The 21,655-nt window shown below is 41.6% G+C and overlaps 1 protein-coding gene across 2 annotated transcripts in view; it reads left to right on the top strand.

The window, feature by feature from the left end:
• Positions 1-21,655, top strand: part of LOC115166834 (protocadherin-11 X-linked) — a 240,323-nt gene that overhangs the window by 150,250 nt on the left and 68,418 nt on the right. For both annotated transcript variants that reach the window (XM_029720711.1, XM_029720704.1), the window contains one exon: positions 5,567-5,765. In XM_029720711.1, coding sequence (XP_029576571.1) covers positions 5,567-5,765 — 199 coding nt within the window. The remainder of the gene's footprint in view (positions 1-5,566; positions 5,766-21,655) is intronic.

The following is a 21,655-nucleotide window of genomic DNA, read 5'->3' as shown; positions in this document are numbered from 1 at the left end:
AGTCCAGAGCCTCCGGCGACGGTCGGCAGTCCAGAGCCTCCGGCGACGGTCGGCAGGCCAAAGCCTCCAGCAACGATCCACGGTCCGAAGTCCCCGGCGACAATCCACGGCCCGGTTCCTCCGGCAACGATCCACGGTCCGGAGCCTCCGGCGACGATCCATGGCCCGGTTCCACGGAAGCGGAGGGATCAGCAAGCAGAGCGGGGTCTACGTCCCGAACCGGAGTCGCCACCGAGGCTAGATGCCCACCCGGACCCTCCCCCATAGAGTCAGGTTTTGCGGCCGGAGTCCGCACCTTTGGGGGGGGGGGTACTGTCCCGCCCTGACCATTGAGAGCCTTTCTATTTCTCTATTTGGTCAGGTCAGGTTGTGATTTGGGTAGGCAATTTAGTTTTCTTATTTCTTTCTTTGGCCGGGTATGGTCCCCAATCAGAGGCAGCTGTCTATTGTTGTCTCTGATTGGGGATCATACTTAGGTAGCCCTTTTTCCCACCTGTGATTGTGGGATCTTGTTTTTGTGTAGCTGCCTGCAAGCAGCCCAGAATGTCATGTTCCGTTTCCTTTCTGTATTGTTTTTGGTTTCAATTCGATTAAAGGATGTGGAATTCCATGCACGTTGCGCCTTGGCTTATTTACGACAGGGAGTTTGAAGACAGCGATCGTGACACACTAAGCGCAAACCAGATTGGATGGCGTATCGGTGCAGGATGCTGTGGTTGAAATGCTGGTTAAGTGTGCCTTGAATTCAAAGTAAATCACAGACAGTCTCATCAGCTAAGCACCTTCACACCTCCTCCTCCATGGTGGGAACCACACATGCGGAGATCATCCATTCTCCTACTCTGCATCTCACAAAGGACAGATTTCCACCAGTCTAATGTCCATTGCTTGTGTTTCATCGCCCAAGCAAGTCTCTTCTTCTTATTGGTATCCTTTAGTAGTGGTTTCTTTGCAACAATTTGACCATGAAGGCCTGATTCATGCATGTCTCCTCTGAACAGTTGATGTTGAGATGTGTAAGTTACTTGAACTCAGTGAAGCATTTATTTGGGCTGAAATCTGAGGTGCAGTTATCTCTAATGAACTTATCCTCTGCAACAGAGGTAACTCTGGGTCTTCCTTTCCTGTGGCGGTCCTTATGAGAGCCAGTTTCATCATGATGCTTTATTGTTCTTTGTGACTGCACTTGAAGAAACGTCCAAAGTTCTTGACATTTTCCGGATTGACTGACCTAAAAGTAATGATGGACTGTCATTTCTCGTTGCTTATTTGAGCTGTTCTTCCTATTTTTTGAGCTGTTCTTCCTATTTGGTAAAAGACTTGGTCTTTTACCAAATAGGACTATCTTCTGTGTACCACCCCTACCTTGTCACAACACAACTGATCGGCTCAAATGTGTTAAGAAGTAAAGAAATTCCACAAATTAACTTTTAACAGGGCACACCTGTTAATTGAAATGCATTTCAGGTGTCTACCTCATGAAGCTGGTTGAGAGAATGCCAAGAATGTGGAAAGCTGTCATCAAGGCAAAGGGTGGCTACTTTGAAGAATCTCAAATATACAATATATTTAGATTTTTTAAACACTTTTTTTGCTTACTACATGATTCCATATGTGTTATTTCATAGTTTTGATGTCTTCACTTTTATTATACAATGTAGAAAATACTAAAGAAAAGAAAAACCCTTGAATGAGTAGGTGTGTCAAAACTTTTGACTGGTACTGTATATGTTTTCACAATCAATCAAATCAAAATGTACTTTTATTGTTTAACGCTTTTTGGTTACTACATGATTCCATATGTGTTATTTAACAGTTTTGATTGGGGGTAAAGGGTTAAAGCTCAAAAAGAACAAAAAATAAAATTAAAATAAAAGAGGCACGGAATAAGTTAGAAGAAAAACAAAAAGACAGTTGATGAAAAATCTAAATTTTCCTCAAACAGATTTGTCCAGGTCTAGGTGATGCATCCAGGATGATCACAGCAAATCTGCTTTGATCAACTTGTAAGTGAGCCCAGTTTATCATTCAAAGGGATAAGGGGATTGGAAGGCAGACTGATGTTTATCATGCAACATGGTTTACCTCTCTCTCTCTCTCTTTTCTATATTTATGATATTTGGATGTAGAAGTGTATAGGAGAGAGAAGGTAGCTAGGTAACTCATTGAGCTGTATCTTCTCCCTGGATGAAGTGGTGTATAGTATATCCTACTCTATAGTATCTCCTCTCCTCCGCATGAAAATACAAGGGATTCCTAATCCCTCACCCCACCGTGAAGCCAGGTCCATCTGCACATTGTCTGGTTCGCTACCAAGAGAGTGGCTTTAGTTTGGATAGGGCTGGCTTGTTATAGAACTTGGCTTCTTCCCTCTGTTGTTTTTTTTATCTCTCTCTATGCACATAGTTTTCAAGGCACTGTTTTATCTGGCAGACTCTGTTTGGTCTTTATATCTCTTACACCAGCTTGTGTTTGTTTTATGGATTTCTGGCATGTTCTTTAGACTACGTAGTAATGCTTTAACAATACGTACACCATGACTGTTGTTGTCGTGTCAATCTTTTCTCTCAACACAACAAAGAAAAAGACCAACCATAAAAAAAAGCACACTGTTAGGAGAAATATGCACTTATTTTCAGCCTCTGTGCAGATTGAAAACTAGATTGATTTATCTTTTTACACCTTTGCACAAATTCCATTTGTATAAACATCTGACAGAGATATAAAAACTCCACGCTATCATTATGTCCTAATTATCATGGACAGCTGTTTGTTTGAATCAATTCTGGCTGTCATTGTCAGAGCAGAAAGACTCAAATAAATTAGAAACATGTGGAGAGGATGTGAGCAGTTGCATTCCAAATGACACCCTATTCCCTAAGGGCCCTGGTCAGGAGTAGTGCGCTATGTAGGGAATAGGTTGCCATTTGAGATGCAGACGGCTTCTCATGGAGCTGCCAAAGCTCTGTAAATATGATCCTGTACTTTCCGTTCAGGAAGACTTGACATTGATGTGGTGGAGTTGTCGACAGCTTGACATTGCTGTGGTGGAGTAGTCGACAGCTTGACATTGCTGTGGTGGAGTAGTCGACAGCTTGACATTGCTGTGGTGGAGTAGTCGACAGCTTGACATTGCTGTGATGGAGTAATCGACAGCTTGACATTGCTGTGATGGAGTAGTCGACAGCTTGACATTGCTGTGGTGGAGTAGTCGACAGCTTGACATTGATGTGGTGGAGTAGTCGACAGCTTGACATTGCTGTGGTGGAGTAGTCAACAGCTTGACTAAATGTGAGAAAAACAGGATATTCCTAGGCTGATATCATTTAATTACTTTCATTGTGGAATAAACTGGCCGGCCATGTTATCTTTGATGGAAGGACTAGCTAAACAGTCCCTTCTCTTATTGATCCTATCAAACCTGTACCTAACCTTAACGCCAATTGAGTAGTTTTGTCTTCAGTTTTTGGAAGAAATGGTAATCGACTGACAGGCTTGACAACTAATTTACTTGAGACAATTAGCACAATAAAAACAGATCTTAGAGGTGTTTAGGGACTGTGAAGTATAAAGGAGAATTCTCTCCACACACTGGTGGTAGTCCTGGAAACTTGTCTTTTCAACACGCATGAGCACACACACACATACCTACACATACACCCTCTTCAATGAAGGAAATACATTACTTTCTTTGTTATTGTTCATAATGACATCACAAAGCAGAAAATCTCGTAAGTTTTTCTTTCAGCGTTTTAATTGTAAGGATTTAGTTTAGTCAACCCTCTGATAGTCCTAAATGAACTGGTAAGCTGTTTGTGGATCTCTGTTTTTGGCAGCTCTGAGGCCTCGTTTGAGCCAAGATTTTTTTTTGTTCTTCCCTCCAACCCATTCTCTTCCTCTCCCTTATTCTGTCTGCCTTATCAAAGAAGAATAAGGTCTTTATCGGTATACCACAGTGGTGGAGGAAAAGTGCTTTTTTTCAAAGAGGCACAGACGACTCCTCGTGAGGATAAAGAACCGTGTGTTAATGATGTTTTTTAATTCAGAACTCCCATATTGCTTCAGCAGCTCTAGAGATGGAGAAATGTAGATTATTGGGGTGAGGCTATGATATTGTTTTATGAAACATTTGTTCTAATCAGTCTGAATAACAGGTTGAATACAAACTGAAACACAATAACAAAACATATGGCAATTTAATCAAGTTTTCAGTGTTTTATTTTCCTCATAAGATGCAATTTGAGACTGAGAATCGTGTTATGAAATGAAATCATATTCACAGTGAAATTGCCCTTTTTCTCCAAACTGTCCAATGTAACCAAAAAATCTCCTCACCATTTAGAAAATTGCATGTAATAATACTTTAGTCTTTTCACTGTTAATTGTCTTCAATGTTAAAGCTCAAATTTTGGGGGGGTTGACTTGGCAAAGAATGACCTTCTGAAACAACATCTAATTTCAATTCATTCAGTTTTTAAATATGATTATAGTTAAAGGTGTAGAATGTGCTAGAGATGAAGAAATAGATCATTGATGTTCACGGATTACCCTTTATTTGTGTTTCACAATGTGACTCAACCATGTTCTCTTTTCATGAAGGACGGGTAGCATTTGTGGATATTGACCTCCCTATGGAGTGTTTCCCTTTGTAGTGCTGCCATCGTGCTCCTGGAAAAAGGTCACTACATGAACTTCTGTAACTCTCCAGAGAAATCAAAGAACTACTCCCTTTGTGAGGAGAAGAGATCTACAAACTGGTACAATCCTCAGACAGACCTTTTCTAATCAAAGTCAGTTCATCCACACCTTCCTTCCCTTTATCTAAATTGGGCGGGTGGGAAAAGTAGGACACGGTGCAGCCTCGTCAAAAGGGTCAATCTATTATAATAATTTTATGGGCAGTAACTGTCAATTAAAACTCTTACATTATAAGTAGTCAACGTTCATTTTTGAATAGTATGTCATTAGGCTTGACTGATATATATATCTCAGAAGAGCTATGATTTTAGGTTCTAAGCCCACTGTATCAATTAGACTGCCGTGACGTAATACGATATTCTGCTAAATGACTCAAATGTAAAATGTAAAATGTGATATTCCTCAGAGAAGACGTGACAATGATGGGGACTTGTCTTGTTAGACATGCAAGAACAATCCCATAATACGCAACCAATTAGTCTGAGATTTCCCCCCAAATGTCGTCTCCAAGGTGATTGAATTATCTCTCTCTGCAACTGAACGCACCAACAACGTCCACCACATCAAAAACATATAAAACAACATATCGTTCTGTGGTGTTCTCAGACCCAGCATCACGTGACGTTAAATGAACGTTGTGTTTCCATGTGTTTCCCTCCAGACCCAGCATCATGTGACGTTAAATGAACGTTGTCTTTCCATGTGTTTCCCTCCAGACACAGCATCACGTGACGTTAAATGAACGTTGTGTTTCCAGCATTGTGTGACGTTAAAGTATTACAGTTACGTACTGTTTTGGTGTTGTGTGTTTTTAGACCAACCGCCAGTGATGTTAAATGAACGTTGTGTTTTGTTGTGTTTCCGTCAGACCCAGCGTCGCGTGACGTTCCACCTCCCGGACGGTTCTCAGGAGAGCTGTAGCGACAGTGGTCTAGGGGACCACGAGCCCAGCAGCACTGCCAGCACCACTCAGCCTCTCCCCCTCGGCTTCCCCCAGGAAGAGTACTACCAACAGACCTCGCCCAACAGCCGCACCGAGGGAGACGGAAACTCTGACCCTGAGTCCAGTAAGTGGCTACTGTCGAAGGACTTACTTTCTTTCTTTTTTAGTTATATTACCAGGTTTTCCCATTGAGTTAAAAATAACTTTGAAGACCAGGGATAGAGCTTCTCTCTGTAATAAACTAGCCATGCTAATTCATCACATGGTTTATCTTATAGGAAGAGAGAAAGAGCTTCTCTCTGTAATAAACTAGCCATGCTAATTCATCACTTGGTTTATCTTATAGGAAGAGCACACTTGTTTATATTTATGGTATATTTATGGTATTCAAAACATTATGGTATATTTATGGTATACAAAACTTTATGGCACGTTTTCCCTAATGTCCATTAAACAAGGTTGTCCCATTGAGATCAAAATACCTATTTTTCAAGAAAGACCTGGCCCTTGGCCAACAGCAACTTAGTCTGGCCAATAAACTAGCCATGCTTTTTAATCCAGTTTTATCTTCTATAAGGGGTTAACAAATGGAGGAGCACTCTATCAAGTTTCAAGTTTTAATGTCACATGCACAAGTACACTGAAATCAGCATCATATACAACAGGTGGAGCAGTATTATACACCGTATAATATACAGTATTAAATCATGTAGAGGTTAATCCAGGCCCTGCAGTTCCTATCCCCACTCCCATTACCCAGGCGCTCTCATTTGTTGGCTTCTGTAACAGAAAAAAGCCTTGGTTTCATGCATGTTAACGTTAGAAGCCTCCTCCCTAAGTTTGTTTTATTCACTGCTCTAGCACACTCTGCCAACCCGGATGTCCTAGCCGTGTCTGAATCCTGGCTTAGGAAGGCCACCAAAAATCCTGAAATTTCCATCTCTAACTATAACATTTTCCGACAAGATAGAACTGCCAAAGGGGGCAGAGTTGCAATCTACTGCAGAGATAGCCTGCAGAGTTCTGTCTTACTATCCAGGTCTGTGCCCAAACAATGAGCTTGTACTTTTAAAAATCCACCTTTCCAGAAACAAGTCTCTCACCGTTGCCGCTTGCTATAGACCACCCTCTGCCCCCAGCTGTGCCCTGGACACCATATGTGAATTGATTGCCCTCCAGCTCGTGCTGTTGGGTGAACTAAAATGGGACATGCTTAACACCCCGGCCATCCTACAATCTAAGCTTGATGCCCTCAATCTCACACAAATTATCAATGAACCTACCAGGTACAACCCAAAATCCGTAAACACAGGCACCCTCATAGATATCATCCTAACCAACCTGCCCTCCAAATACACCTCTGCTGTCTTCAACCAGGATCTCAGCGATCACTGCCTCATTGCCTGCGTCCGTAATGGGTCTGCGGTCAAACAACCACCCCTCATCACTGTCAGATGCTCCCTAAAACACTTCAGCGAGCAGGCCTTTCAATCGACCTGGCCCGGGGATCCTGGAAGGATATTGACCTCATTCCGTCAGTAGAAGATGCCTGGTTATTCTTTAAAAGTGCTTTCCTTACAATCTTAAATAAGCATGCCCCATTCAAAAAAAAATGTAACCAGGAACAGATATAGCCTGTGGTTCACTCCAGACCTGACTGCCCTTGACCAGCACAAAAACATCCTGTGGCGTACTGCATTAGCATCGAATAGCCCCCACGATATGCACCTTTTCAGGGAAGTTAGGAACCAATATACACAGGCAGTTAGGAAAGCAAAGGCTAGCTTTTTCAAGCAGAAATTTGCATCCTGCAGCATAAACTCAAAAAGGTTCTGGGACGCTGTCCATGGAGAATAAGAGCACCTCCTCCCAGCTGCCCACTGCACTGAGGCTAGGAAACAGTGTCACCACCGATAAATCCACAATTATTGAGGATTTCAATAAACATTTTTCTACGGCTGGCCATTCTTTCCACCTGGCTTCCCCCATTTCTCCTTCACCCAAATCCAGATAGCTAATGTTCTGAAAGAGCTGCAAAACCTGGACCCCTACAAATCAGCTGGGCTAGACAATCTGGACCCTCGCTTTCTAAAATTATCTGCCAAAATTGTTGCAACCCCTGTTCAACCTCTCTTTCGTATCGTCTTAGATTCCCAAAGATTGGAATCCTCCTCTTTAAAGGGGGAGACACTCTAGACCCACACTGCTACAGACCTATATCTATCCAACCCTGCCTTTCTAAGGTCTTCGAAAGCCAAGTTAACAAACAGATAACTGACCATTTCGAATCCCACCGTACCTTCTCCGCTATGCAATCTGGTTTCCGAGCTGGTCATGGGTGCACCTCAGCCACGCTCAAGGTCCTAAACAATATCACAACTGCCCTCGATAAGAGACAATACTGTGCAGCTGTATTCATCGACCTGGCCAAGGCTTTCGACTCTGTCAATCACCACATTCTTATCGGCAGACTCAACAGCCTTGGTTTCTCAAATGACTGCCTCGCCTGGTTCACCAACAACTTCTCAGACAGAGTTCAGCATGTCAAATCAGAGGGCCTGTTGTCCAGACCTCTGGTAGTCTCTATGGGGGTGCCACAGGGTTCAATTCTCGGGCCGACTCTTTTCTCTGTATACATCAATGATGTCGCTCTTGCTGCTGGTGACTCTCTGATCCACATTAAGCAGACACTGTGTTAACTAACCTCCAGACGAGCTTCAATGCCATACAACTCTCCTTCCGTGGCCTCCAAGTGCTCTTAAATGCAAGTAAAACTAAATACATGCTCTTCAACCGATCACTGCCTGCACCTGCCTGCCCGTCCAGCATCACTACTCTGGACCGTTCTGACTTAGAATATGTGGACAACTACAAATACCTAGGTGTCTGGTTAGATTGTAAACTCTCCTTCCAGACTCATATTAAGCATTTCCAATCCAAAATTAAATCTAGAATCGGCTTCCTATTTCGCAGCAAAGCATCCTTCACTCATGCTGCCAACCATACCATCGTAAAACGAACTATCCTGCCGATCCTTGACTTCAGCGATGTCATTTACAAAATAGCCTCCAACACTCTACTCAGCAAATTGGATGCAGTCTATCACAGTGCCATCAGTTTTGTCACCAAAGTCCCATATACTACCCACCACTGCGACCTGTATGCTCTCGTTGGCTGGCCCTCGCTTCATATTTGTCGCCAAACCAACTGGCTCCAGGTCATCTATAAGTCTATGCTAGCTAAAGCCCCGCCTTATCTCAGCTCACTGATCACCATAGCAGCACCCACCCGTAGCACGCGCTCCAGCAGGTATATTTCACTGGTCACCCCAAAGCCAATTCCTCCTTTGGCCGTCTTTCCTTCCAGTTCTCTGCTGCCAATGACTGAAGCGAATTGCAAAAATCACTGAAGCTGGAGACTCATATCTCCCTCACTAACTTTAAGCACCAGCTGTCAGAGCAGCTCACAGATCACTGCACCTGTACATAGCCCATCTGTAAATAGCCCCTCCAACTACCTCATCCCCATACTGTTATTTATTTTTGCTCCTTTTCTCCCAGTATCTCTACTTGCACATGCATCTTCTGCACATCTATCACTCCAATGATTAATTGCCAAATTGTAATTGTTTCGCCACTATGGCCTATTTATTGCCTTACCTTCCTTATCTTACCTCATTTGCACACACTGTAGATAGACTTTATTTTCTATTGTGTTGTTGACTGTATATTTGTTTATTTCATGTGTAACTCTGTGTTGTTGTTTGTGTCGCACTGCTTTGCTTTATCTTGGCCAGGTCGCAGTTGTAAATGAGAACTTATTCTCAACTTGTCTACCTGGTTAAATAAAGGTGAAATAAAATAAATAAATAAAAAATAAAAAAACAGAATATAGAAGTCTCTCATGATAATAAACAGATAGATAGATGTTATTAGATGTTATTAGACCAAGAAAAGAGAATATAGAAGTCTCTCATGATTATAATCAGTTCGGTAGATCATTTCTTTTCCCCCATCCTTTCCCCTCCGTCCTTTCCCCCCTGTCCTTTTCCCCTCCGTCCTTTTCCCCTCCGTCCTTTTCCCCTCCGTCCTTTCCCCTCCGTCCTTTTCCCCTCCGTCCTTTTCCCCTCCGTCCTTTTCCCCTCCGTCCTTTTCCCCTCCGTCCTTTTCCCCTCCATCCTTTTCCCCTCCGTCCTTTCCCCCCTGTCCTTTTCCCCTCCGTCCTTTTCCCCTCCGTCCTTTTCCCCTCCGTCCTTTTCCCCTCCGTCCTTTTCCCCTCCGTCCTTTTCCCCATCGTTTTCCCCTCCGTCCTTTTCCCCTCCGTCCTTTTCCCCTCCATCGTTTTCCCCTCCGTCCTTTTCCCCTCCGTCTTTTTCCCCATCGTTTTCCCCTCCGTCCTTTTCCCCTCCGTCCTTTTCCCCTCCATCGTTTTCCCCTCCGTCCTTTTCCCCTCCGTCCTTTTCCCCATCGTTTTCCCCTCCGTCCTTTTCCCCTCCGTCCTTTTCCCCTCCATCCTTTTCCCCATCGTTTTCCCCTCCATCCTTTTCCCCATCGTTTTCCCCTCCGTCCTTTTCCCCTCCGTCCTTTTCCCCTCCGTCCTTTTTTCCCCCCCATCCTTTTCCCCCTATCCTTTTCCCCCCATCCCCTGCTCCTACTCACCTGCTTTCTATTAAATCATACCCATGACAATAACGGTGATTCATAGTGATGTAAATCATATCCATGACGATAACGGTGATTCATAGTGATGTAAATCATACCCATGACGATAACGGTGATTCATATTGATGTAAATCATATCCATGACAATAACGGTGATGCATAGTGATGTAAATCATATCCATGACGATAACGGTGATGCATAGTGATGTAAATCATATCCATGACGATAACGGTGATGCATAGTGATGATGATTTATATTTGGATGTACTGTAATTGCTGCTCACCTTCTTATTAATATTCAATGATGTAAACATCGTGTGGTTCATAAAACTGTCTTATCAAACAGTGGTAGATTCCCTTAGAACACAATATGTTGAACATTATTTGGAGATTGGAGAATTTAATTTTACATTTCATGCTAAATTCAACATGTATATTTAAGCAATAAGGCCCAAGGGGATGTGGTATATGGCCAATATACCACAGCTAAGGGCTGTCCTTCCGCACAACGCAGAGTGCCTGGACACAGCCCTTGATTTAACCCTTATTTTACCAGGTCAGTTGACTGAGAACACATCCTCATTTACAGCAACGACCTAGGGAATAGTTACAGGGGAGAGAAGGGGGGATGAACGAGCCAATTGGAAGCTGGGGATGATTAGGTGGCCATGATGGTGTGAGGACCAGATTAGGGATTTATCCAGGACACCAGGGTTAACACCCCTACTCTTACGATAAGTGCCGTGGGATATTTATTGACGACAGAGAGTCAGGACACCTGTTTAATGTCTCATCTGAAAGATGGCACCATACACAGGGCAATGTCACCAATCACTGCCCTGACCATAGAGAGCCTTTTTATTCTCTATTTTGGTTAGGTCGGGATGTGACTAGGGTGGGTAATCTAGGTTGTTTATGTCTATGTTGGCCTGGTATGGTTCCCAATCAGAGGCAGCTGTTTTTCGTTGTCTCTGATTGGGGATCATATTTAGGTAGCCATTTCCCCACTGTGCTTTGTGGGATCTTGTTTATGTGTAGTTTCCTGTGAGCACTTCATTTGCGTCACGTTTCGTTCGTTCTTTATTGTTTTTGTGCGTTTCATTCAATAAACATGTGGAACCCATATCACGCTGCGCTTTGGTCCTGAATGTTATTACGACGATCGTGACACCCTGGGGCACTGTAATTTTTACTTATTTTTTTTTTAGACCAGAGGACAAAGTACCTCTTACTGGCCCTCCAACACCACTCCAGGATCTGGTCTCCCATCCAGGGACCAACCAAGACCAACCCTGCTTAGCTTCAGAAGCAAGCCAGCAGGTGGGATGCAGGGTAGTATGCTGCTGGCTCACAGGCCTTAGCCGTGTTATATTGACAATACACCACAAACACCCGAGGTGCCTTATTGCTCTTATAAACTGGTTACCAACCTAATTAAAGCAGTGAAAAAAATATATGTTTTGTCATTCCCGTTATATACGGTCTGATATACCACGGCTTTCAGCCAAATCAGCATTCAGAGCTCGAACCACCCAGATTATAATTGTATTTAATCCCTGCATTAATGTCATGTGGTGGTGGAGTCCAAGCGCTGGAATGAACCAAACATTAAAAGAGGACTATGTGACCAGTCATTTGACCAGAAAGTCATCCTTAACACTGTGTAGCTAAATAGTCAATTTTTATAGTTTTTTTTCTATCACACCAAATGTAATTCATACCAATGTAATATTAGCTGCTGTGTAGAAGAGTAGGACTAGTTCATGATATAGAAACGCAGCAAATATATTTTCACGTAACAAAATGCAGGTTTGAACCATCAGACACATCTCTACCACACAAATGAAGAAGACCTGGAGACTGGTTGTCATGTATGTTTTGCCAAGAACATGGAAAGCTAATCTCCTCCCCCAAAATGTTCACAGATAAAACGTGACGCTTTAGTTCCCGGTTCTAAAGGAGAGAATGAAGAGACAGATTCTCTCTCTCTCTCTCTCTCTCTCTCTCTGTTGACAGACTCAGAGATGAGTGCATTGGTGGCGCAGGGGGCCCTAGATGGATTAGATATGGTTTTATCAATGGGCAGCAGGCTGCCATGGCAGGGGCAATCTCTTATCTCTTCGTCTCAATTTGTAAAGGGCAAGAACAAGGGAAAGAGGGAAAGGGAAAAGAGATGGAGAAAAGAGGGGTGTAGTTATAGGAGTCAAACAGGCAGAACATGGGAAAAGAAAGACAGAGGTGGAGAATCAAAACCTAACTTCTAAGCCTTTGTATTCGGAAAAGGTGCTTGGTATGAGCAAGGTCTTGAATGCCAACGATGGACTGAGTAACTCTCTGGGAACAGGCTGGGGATGTGGCCTTCTTATGACAATGAATTTCTCAACTCCTCTTTAAAACTGCATCTTTATTAGACCACCCGCTCTTGAAATAAAGTTCATATGACATTTATGTTTCTGTTATTTATGAGCTAGGAGGCCATTCATTTTATGGCCCCTTTTGCTTTCCTTCCCCAGGCTTACTTTATCAGACTGTCAGCAATCTTATGTTGTCGTCTCCGCCACACAACGCGCTGAGGTTTTTCATATCTCCTCCTCCTCCTCCTCCTCCTCCTCCTCCTCCTCCTCCCATCTTGACAAACAGATTGTAGGCACAAATGAATGTCATTAGCATGTCTGTTATTAGCTCCACCCTCCAAGCCACCTAACTGCTGGCATTTACAAATGTACACGTGCAAAACAATTAACACAACGTTAAATATTACCTGTCCCTTTCGGTTATGTCACAACGCTTTGTAGTTAACTTAAAATGCAGACAGATGTGCATAATGATGTGAATTAGATCTATCACCATTGAAATGGACGATCTGTGTTTCTCATAGCTGTGAAGTTGGTGGGTTACCATTGCCAAGGTAGTTCATAGTGTGCCAATTATCAATAACAAATGTGCTGCCTGCCAAAAAAGGATTTTGGAAAGAAAAATGGCTGTCTAGTTAGCTATATGTCAATCTGTTTTTGTTCTGATTCTATTCTACTCTCCAGTATCTGAACAGGCAGACTGCAATGTCATTTGGGCTTAAACATGGTCTTCATAATCATTTGACTCAGTTTGTTGTTTTTCTCCAAATAAATTATAATAATTAGATGTTTACATTGATAGAGGAGCTGTTCATTTGTGTATCGTCAATGTTAACGGCCATTCCAGACATCCTGTATTTGATGTGACAATAGTTATTGATATTTCCCTCAGTGAAATGGTCCATTATTAAAATCAATAAAGTTTTCGAGTTCACATCAAAATCACCAAAACAAAACCAATCAAATCTGTTGTGTGGGTTTTAGGGATAGTTATTATGCTATTATGTGGGATCCCTGGGTAATAACATACTAAAAGGCTTTAGGGAATGGTTCTCATGTCATGACGTGGTTGTAAGCTCTCAGACAAAGTTAAGATGCTGAAAAGTCTATAAATCTCCAAACCAAACCAAATCCTTCAACAATTTTCAAACAATACACAGTTTATACTCTAGACAATTTATAATGTCACAAATTCTAGGCCTATATTATTGTGAGTCCAAGGAATTAAAAGCACTAGCTTTCATACCAGCTAAAAGCATTCGTAGATGTGTATTAGTCAATGAAAGACAGATAAAGCGTTTTTTTTATCTTATCTTAATCTGTGGCATATGGCTTTCAAATGACCAGCTTTATACCTTGTCTTTCTAAGATCTAAAGCTGCTATTAAAATAAGCCAATCCTTTTTATACACTGTAAGTATAATGAGATTACAGACATAGACGTACATAGACTTACAGTTGTAGTTTTACAGTAAGAGTTTTTGATGTATACTTTCCCCTTAAGTGCTTTCTGTGTAATTATGAGCACGATTATAATTTTTTGAGGGGGGTATTATTTATTCCAAACTTGAATAAAAAAAAAATGTGTTGACCTTTCCAGTCTTCATTGTAATGTTATAAAACCAGACGGATGACCTGCGTCCTATCTTCCGGAGTGCTTTAATCTGATTAGAGGCTTTTATAGCTAACACAGCCTCCCGCAATTAACTTTTTACCATTCTGAATTTGATGAGTACAATAATTTGATAAAAGCATACTGCAAAGCTGTTTCAACTATTTCACATGGGTTCCTGTTGAATTTCCATGTCCTCCTATGTGTGGTGCTCTCTTTGTCTGTCTGTTTTAGCTCAGAGAACTGCCATCTGCCAGTAGTTGGGAAAGATTCAGACAACGTTTTTAGGAAACATTGCAGTCAGTCGTATCTTAGGGGAAGAGGATGCTGCTCTACTGTACACTAAAAGTATTAATATAATATGAATCCAATCTGGGTTTCAGTTTCAGAGCACTCATTATGTTACGCAATTAGAAGTAATGAATGTGGTTGTTAATTACATTCATTTGTGCAAATCTCCATTCCCAGTTGAATTTTTCTATGGAAACATTGTGACACTGACCAATGACTTATCATTTGCAATGTGATCGTATCCATTCAGCCCAATGGAGTTATACATAATTAGCGGTGCGATGCTATTAGCATCCAGGGGAAACCTGAACAGACACACTGTAGCTCAGATGCTTCATCCGGCCTAATATTCTGCTCCATTATGCAGTTAGCTAGCCACAGCTTAATAATGACATGTATCTATTTAGTAGTTTTCAGTTAGCTAGCCACAGCTTAATAATGACATGTATCTATTTAGTAGTTTTCAGTTAGCTAACACCAGATTAGTAATTTATTGCATCATAGTATATTTCAGTTAGCTAATCACAGTTTAGTAATTATATGTATTTATTTAATATATTTATACGTAGGTTGTTGTACTTTATTGTTGATTGTTGGGATATGTACAGTTGAAGTTGGAAGTTTACATACTCTTAGGTTGGAATCATTAAAACTCGTTTTTCAACCACTCCACAAATGTCTTGTTAGCAAACTATAGTTTTGGCAAGTCGGTTAGGACATCTACTTTGTGCATGACACAAGTAATTTTTCCAACAGTTGTTTACAGACAGATTATTTCAGGTATAATTCACTGTATCACAATTCCAGTGGGTCAGAAGTTTACATACACTAATTTGACTGTGCCTTTAAACAGCTCTGAAAATTCCACAAAATGATGTCATGGCTTTAGAAGCTTCTGATAGGCTAATTGACATAATTTCAGTCAATTGGAGGTGTACCTGTGGATGTATTTCAAAGCCTTCAAACTCAGTGCCCCCTTGCTCAAAAGAAATCAACCAAGACCTCAGAAAAAAGACCTCCACAAGTCTGGTTCATCCTTGGAAGCAATTTCCAAACGCCTGAAGGTACCACGTTCATCTGTACAAACAATAGTACGCAAGTATAAACACCATGGGACCACGCAGCTGTCATACCGCTCAGGAAGGAGATGTATTCTGTCTCCTAGAGATGAAGGTACTTTAGTGGGAAAAGTGCAAATCAATCCCAGAACAGCAGCAAAGGACCTTGTGAAGATGCTGGAGGAAACAGGTACAAAGTATCTATATCCACAGTAAAACAAGTCCTATATCAACATAACCTGAAAGAACACTCAGTAGGAAGAAGCCACTGCTCCAAAACGGCCATAAAAAAGCCAGACTACGGTTTGCAAATGCACATGGGGACAAAGATCGTACTTTTTGGAGAAATGTCCTCTGGTCTGATGAAACAAAAATAGAACTGTTTGGCCATAATGACCATCATTATGTTTGGAGGAAAAAGGGGGATGCTTGCAAGCCGAAGAACACCATCCCAACCGTGAAGCACGGGGGTGGCAGCATCATGTTGTGGGGGTGCTTTGCTCCAGGAGGGACTGGTGCACTTCACAAAATAGATGGCATCATGAGGAAAGAAAATTATGTGGATATATTGAAGCAAAATCTCAAGACATCAGTCAGGAAGTTAAAGCTTGGTTGCAAATGGGTCTTCCAAATGAACAATGACCCCAAGCATACTTCCAAAGTTGTGGCAAAGTGGCTTATGGACAACAAAGTCAAGGTATTGGAGTAGCCATCCCAAAGCCCTGACCTCAATCCTATAGAACATTTGTGGGCAGAACTGAAAAAGCATGTGTGAGCAAGGAGGCCTGCAAACCTGACTCAGTTACACCAGCTCTGTCAGGAGGAATGGGCCAAAATTCACCCAACTTATTGTGGGAAGCTTTTGGAAGGCTATGCGAAATGTTTGACCCAAGTTAAACCATTTAAAGGCAATGCTACCAAATACTAATTGAGTGCATGTAAACTTCTGACCCACTGGGAATGTGATGAAAGACATGAATGCTGAAATAAATCATTCTCTGTACTATTATTCTGACATTTCACATTCTTAAAATAAAGTGGGGATCCTAACAGACCTAAAACAGGGAATTTTTACTAGGATTAAATGTCAGGAATTGTGAAAACTGAGTTTAAATGTATTTGGCTATGGTGTATGTCAACTTCCGACTTCAACCTTATTTGCAGTTCTCAGAAACAACACGACTTTAGAAAGTTGTATACTGTATATGGCACTCTATCTACTGTAGTTACCTCATCTTTATTACCTGTGTTATCCATCTTTCATTGATCTAGATACCTCATCTTTATTACCTGTGTTATCCATCTTTCATTGATCTAGATACCTCATCTTTATTACCTGTGTTATCCATCTTTCATTGATCTAGATACCTCATCTTTATTACCTGTGTTATCCATCTTTCATTGATCTAGATACTTCATCTTTATTACCAATGTTATTCATCCGGTGTTAACCCCGGTGTCCTGGCTAAATTCCCAAGCTGTCCCTCATACCATCATGGTCACCTAATCTCCCCCAGCTTCCAATTGGCTCATTCATCTCCCCTCCTCTCCCCTGTAACTATTCCCCAGGTCGTTGCTGTAAATGTGAACGTGTTCTCAGTCAACTTACCTGGTAAAATAACGGTAAAATAAAAATAAAATAAACAAAAGATACTTCCTATTTATTTCCTGTGTTATCCATCTTTTGTTATTAGGTTTTGATTAGTATCTGTATTTCAGCATTATGAAGGTGCCTATCTAACCTGCTCTGTTAGAATGCTTACACCAGATTGCTTTCGCTATTTTCTTATGGTTAATAAATACTTAACATAATAATAAGCCCTCAGTGCCGCAGGCTCCCAGAACCTTTTACAGCATCTGCGCCAGTGAGCCAGCAACAGAGCTAAATGAAGCAACAGTCAGTATTAACCTATATACATTACGACGATCCTTAAAAGATGATTTCAGATGGTTTTGTTACCTTTTTTTCTGACCGGTTAAGGTCTCAGCATCTGTCTGGGGGGATTTAAATGGACTCATCTATATCCATCCTATCCAGTGGGATTTTACGGAAGTGCCTGAGTCTCTCAGAGGTGATGTGGAGGGGAACCTGTGTTTCATCTGGTACAAATGCCACATGAGCGGTTTGATTGAGAGACAAGCTATTGATCTGGTGGAGTCAACTCAAATCACTGGAATGTCCTCCACTAGAAGAGCCTGCTAAATGTCATGTTAGAAAGCTATTTTTGAGAGCATTAGGAGTTACTTTGTTGTGCTGCCATGCACTGACTGAAGTTAATACTGTCCATAGCCCATGATAACAAGATGCTTGGTCCTAAAGGACTGACTGAAGTTAAGTCAACATTGGTAAACAAATAATTCCATATTAGATATAAGGTCCAGCTGGTAGCTGTTTGTAATCAAACATTTTCAACATTCACTTAGATTGGCATTGGATGATGTCATAAATGTGAATTTTTTTTTTTTTTTTAAGTAGCGGCAATGTAACGCAATGGCTTTAAATAGTCTATCTGTACCAAATGGCTTTAAATAATGTAAAGTCTATCTGTACCAAATGGCTTAAAATAATGTAAAGTCTATCTATAACAAATGGCTTTAAAAAATGTAAAGTATATCTGTATCAAATGGCTTTAAATAATGTAAAGTTTATCTGTAACAAATGGCTTTAAAAAATGTAAAGTCCATCTGTAACAAATGGCTTTAAATCATCAGCATATCAACAGTGCATTCATAAAGTATTCAGACCTCTTGACTTTTTCCACGTTCTGTTACTTTATAGCCTTATTCTAAAATGGATTAAATTGCAAAATCAGATTTTAGAATTTTTTTGAACATTTATTTGAATAAAAAAAATTAAATATCACATTTACATAAGTATTCATACTTTTTACTCAGAACTTTGTTGAAGCACCTTTGGCAGGGATTACAGCCTTGAGTCTTCTTGGGTATGACGCTACAAGCTTGGCACACCTGTATTTGGGGAGTTTCTCCCATACTGTACCTCTCTGCAGATCCTCTCAAGCTCTGTCAGGTTGAATGGGGAGTGTCGCTTCACAGCTGTTTTCAGGTCTCTCCAGAGACGTTTGATCGGATTCAAGCCTGGGCTCTGGCTGGGCCTCTCAAGAACATTCAGAGACTTGTCCGAAGCCACTCCTACATTGACATTGCTGTGTTCTTAGGGTCGTTGTCCTGTTGGAAGGTGAAACTTCGCCCCAGTCGGAGGTCCTGAGCGCTCTGGAGCAGGATTTCATCAAGTACTTTGCTCTGTTAATCTTTCCCTAGATCCTGACTAGTCTCCCAGTCCCTGCCGCTGAAAAACATACCCACAGCATGATGCTACCACCACCATGCTTCACCGTACGGGTGGTGACAGGTTTCCTCAAATGTGACGCTTGGCATTCAGGCCAAAGAGTTCAATTTGTGTTTCATCAGACCAGAGAATCTTGTTTCTCATGGTCTGAGAGTCCTTTAGGTGCCATTTTGGCAAACTCCAAGCGGGCTGTCATGTGCCTTTTACTGAGGAGTTGCTTCCGTCTGGCCACACTACCATAAAAGCCTGTTTGGTGGAGTGCTGCAGAGATGGTTGTCCTTCTGGAAGGTTCTCCCATCTCCACAGAGGAACTCTGGAGCTCTGTCAGTGTGACCATCGGGTTCTTGGTCACCTCCCTGACCAAGGCCCTTCTCCCCGATTGCTCAGTTTGGAAAAGCCTTGGTGGTTCCAAACATCTTCCATTTAAGAATGATTGAGGCCACTGTGCTCTTGGGGACCTTCAATGCTGTAGACATTTTGGTACCCGTCCCCAGATCTGTGCCTTGACACAATTCTGTCTCGGAGCTCTACGGATAATTCTTTCAACCTCATGATTTGGTTTTTGCTCAGACATACAGTGTCAACTGTGGGACCTTATATAGACTGGTATGTTCCTTTCCAAATCATGTCCAATCAATTGAATTTACTACAGGTGGACTCCGATCAAGTTGAAGAAACATCTCAAAGATGATCAATGGAAAAAGGATGCACCTGAGCTCAATTTTGAGACTAATAGCAAAGGCACTGAATACTTATGTATGTAAGGAATGTCTGTTTTTATTTTTAACACATTTCCAAAAATGTCTAAAAACCTGTTTTCAAATTGTCATTTTGGGGAATTGTGTGCAGATTAATAATGAGAGAAAAAAGTAATCAATTTTACAATGAGGCTGTAATGTAACAAAATGTGGAAAAAGGGGAAGGTGTAACAAAAAACTTTCAGAATACACTGTATCTGTTATGGTCTCCCATGTTTCCTCCCGATCTGAAGGAGTATCATTCAGGTTGCATAATGTATAGACGGGCTAGACCATACACCCAAAACATTTTATAGACGGGCTAGCCCATACACCCAAAACATTTTATAGACTGGCTATCCCATACACACTACTGTATAGACTGGCTAGACCCAACCCAAACTACACTGTATAGACTGGCTAGCCCCATACTCAATGCACTGTATAGACTGGCTAGCCGGTACACACAATAAATTATATAGACTGGCTAGCCCCATACTCAATGCACTGTATAGACTGGCTAGCCCCTACACTCAATACACTATAGACTGGCTAGCCGATACAGACGATAAACTATATAGACTGGCTAGCCCCATACTCAATGCACTGTATAGACTGGCTAGCCCCTACACTCAATACACTATAGACTGGCTAGCCGATACAGACGATAAACTATATAGACTGGCCAGCCCATACATCCAATACACTGTATAGACTGGCTAGCCCCTTCAGCCAATACACTGTATAGACTGGCTAGCCCTTACATCCAATACAATGGCTCACATCAACACCATTATCCCAGAAACCCTAGACCCACTCCAATTTGCATACTGCCCAAACAGATCCACAGATGATACAATCTCAATCACACTCCACACTGCCCTTTCCCACCTGGACAAAAGGAACACCTACGTGAGAATGCTATTCCTTGACTACAGCTCAGCGTTCAAGACTGGCTATCTGCATTGTGTCCCGACACCCGCCACCCGCCAACCCCTCTTTTACACTACTGATACACTCTGTTTATCATATATGCGTAATCACTTTAACCATATCTACATGTACATACTACCTCAATCAGCCTGACTAACCGGTGTCTGTATGTAGCCTCGCTACTGTATATAGCCTCTCTACTGTATATACTTCTCTACTGTATATAGCCTCTCTACTGTATATAGCCTCTCTACTGTATATAGCCTCTCTACTGTTATAGCCTCACTACTGTATATAGCCTCTCTACTGTATATAGCCTCTCTACTGTATATAGCCTCTCCTGTATATAGCCTCTCTACTGTATATAGCCTCTCTACTGTATATAGCCTCTCTACTGTATGTAGCCTCTCTACTGTATGTAGCCTCTCTACTGTATGTAGCCTCGCTACTGTATATAGCCTCGCTACTGTATATAGCCTCTCTACTGTATATAGCCTCACTACTGTATATAGCCTCACTACTGTTATTTTTCACTGTTTTTTTACTTACCTATTGTTCACCTAATACCAATTTTTTACTTAAAAATTGCGCTGTTGGTTAGGGCCTGTAAGTAAGCATTTCACTGTAAGGTCTACTACGCCTGTTGTATTCGGCGCACGTGACAAATAAACTTTGATTTGATTTGATCATTAGATATGTCCATTATGTCCAGGATGTCCAGTCTAAGACATCATTAGATATGTCCAGTCTAAGACATCATTAGATATGTCCAGGATGTCCAGTCTAAGACATCATTAGATATGTCCAGTCTAAGACATCATTAGATATGTCCATTATGCCCAGGATGTCCAGTCTAAGACATCATTAGATATGCCCAGGATGTCCAGTCTAAGACATCATTAGATATGTCCAGGATGTCCAGTCTAAGACATCATTAGATATGTCCAGGATGTCCAGTCTAAGACATCATTAGATATGTCCAGGATGTCCAGTCTAAGACATCATTAGATATGTCCAGTCTAAGACATCATTAGATATGTCCAGTCTAAGACATCATT

The sequence above is a fragment of the Salmo trutta genome, chromosome 3 (assembly GCF_901001165.1).
Source record: "Salmo trutta chromosome 3, fSalTru1.1, whole genome shotgun sequence".
Lineage (NCBI taxonomy): Eukaryota > Metazoa > Chordata > Actinopteri > Salmoniformes > Salmonidae > Salmo > Salmo trutta.
The sequence above is the reverse complement of the archived record's forward strand: the minus strand, read 5'-3'. Positions and strand labels throughout refer to the sequence as shown.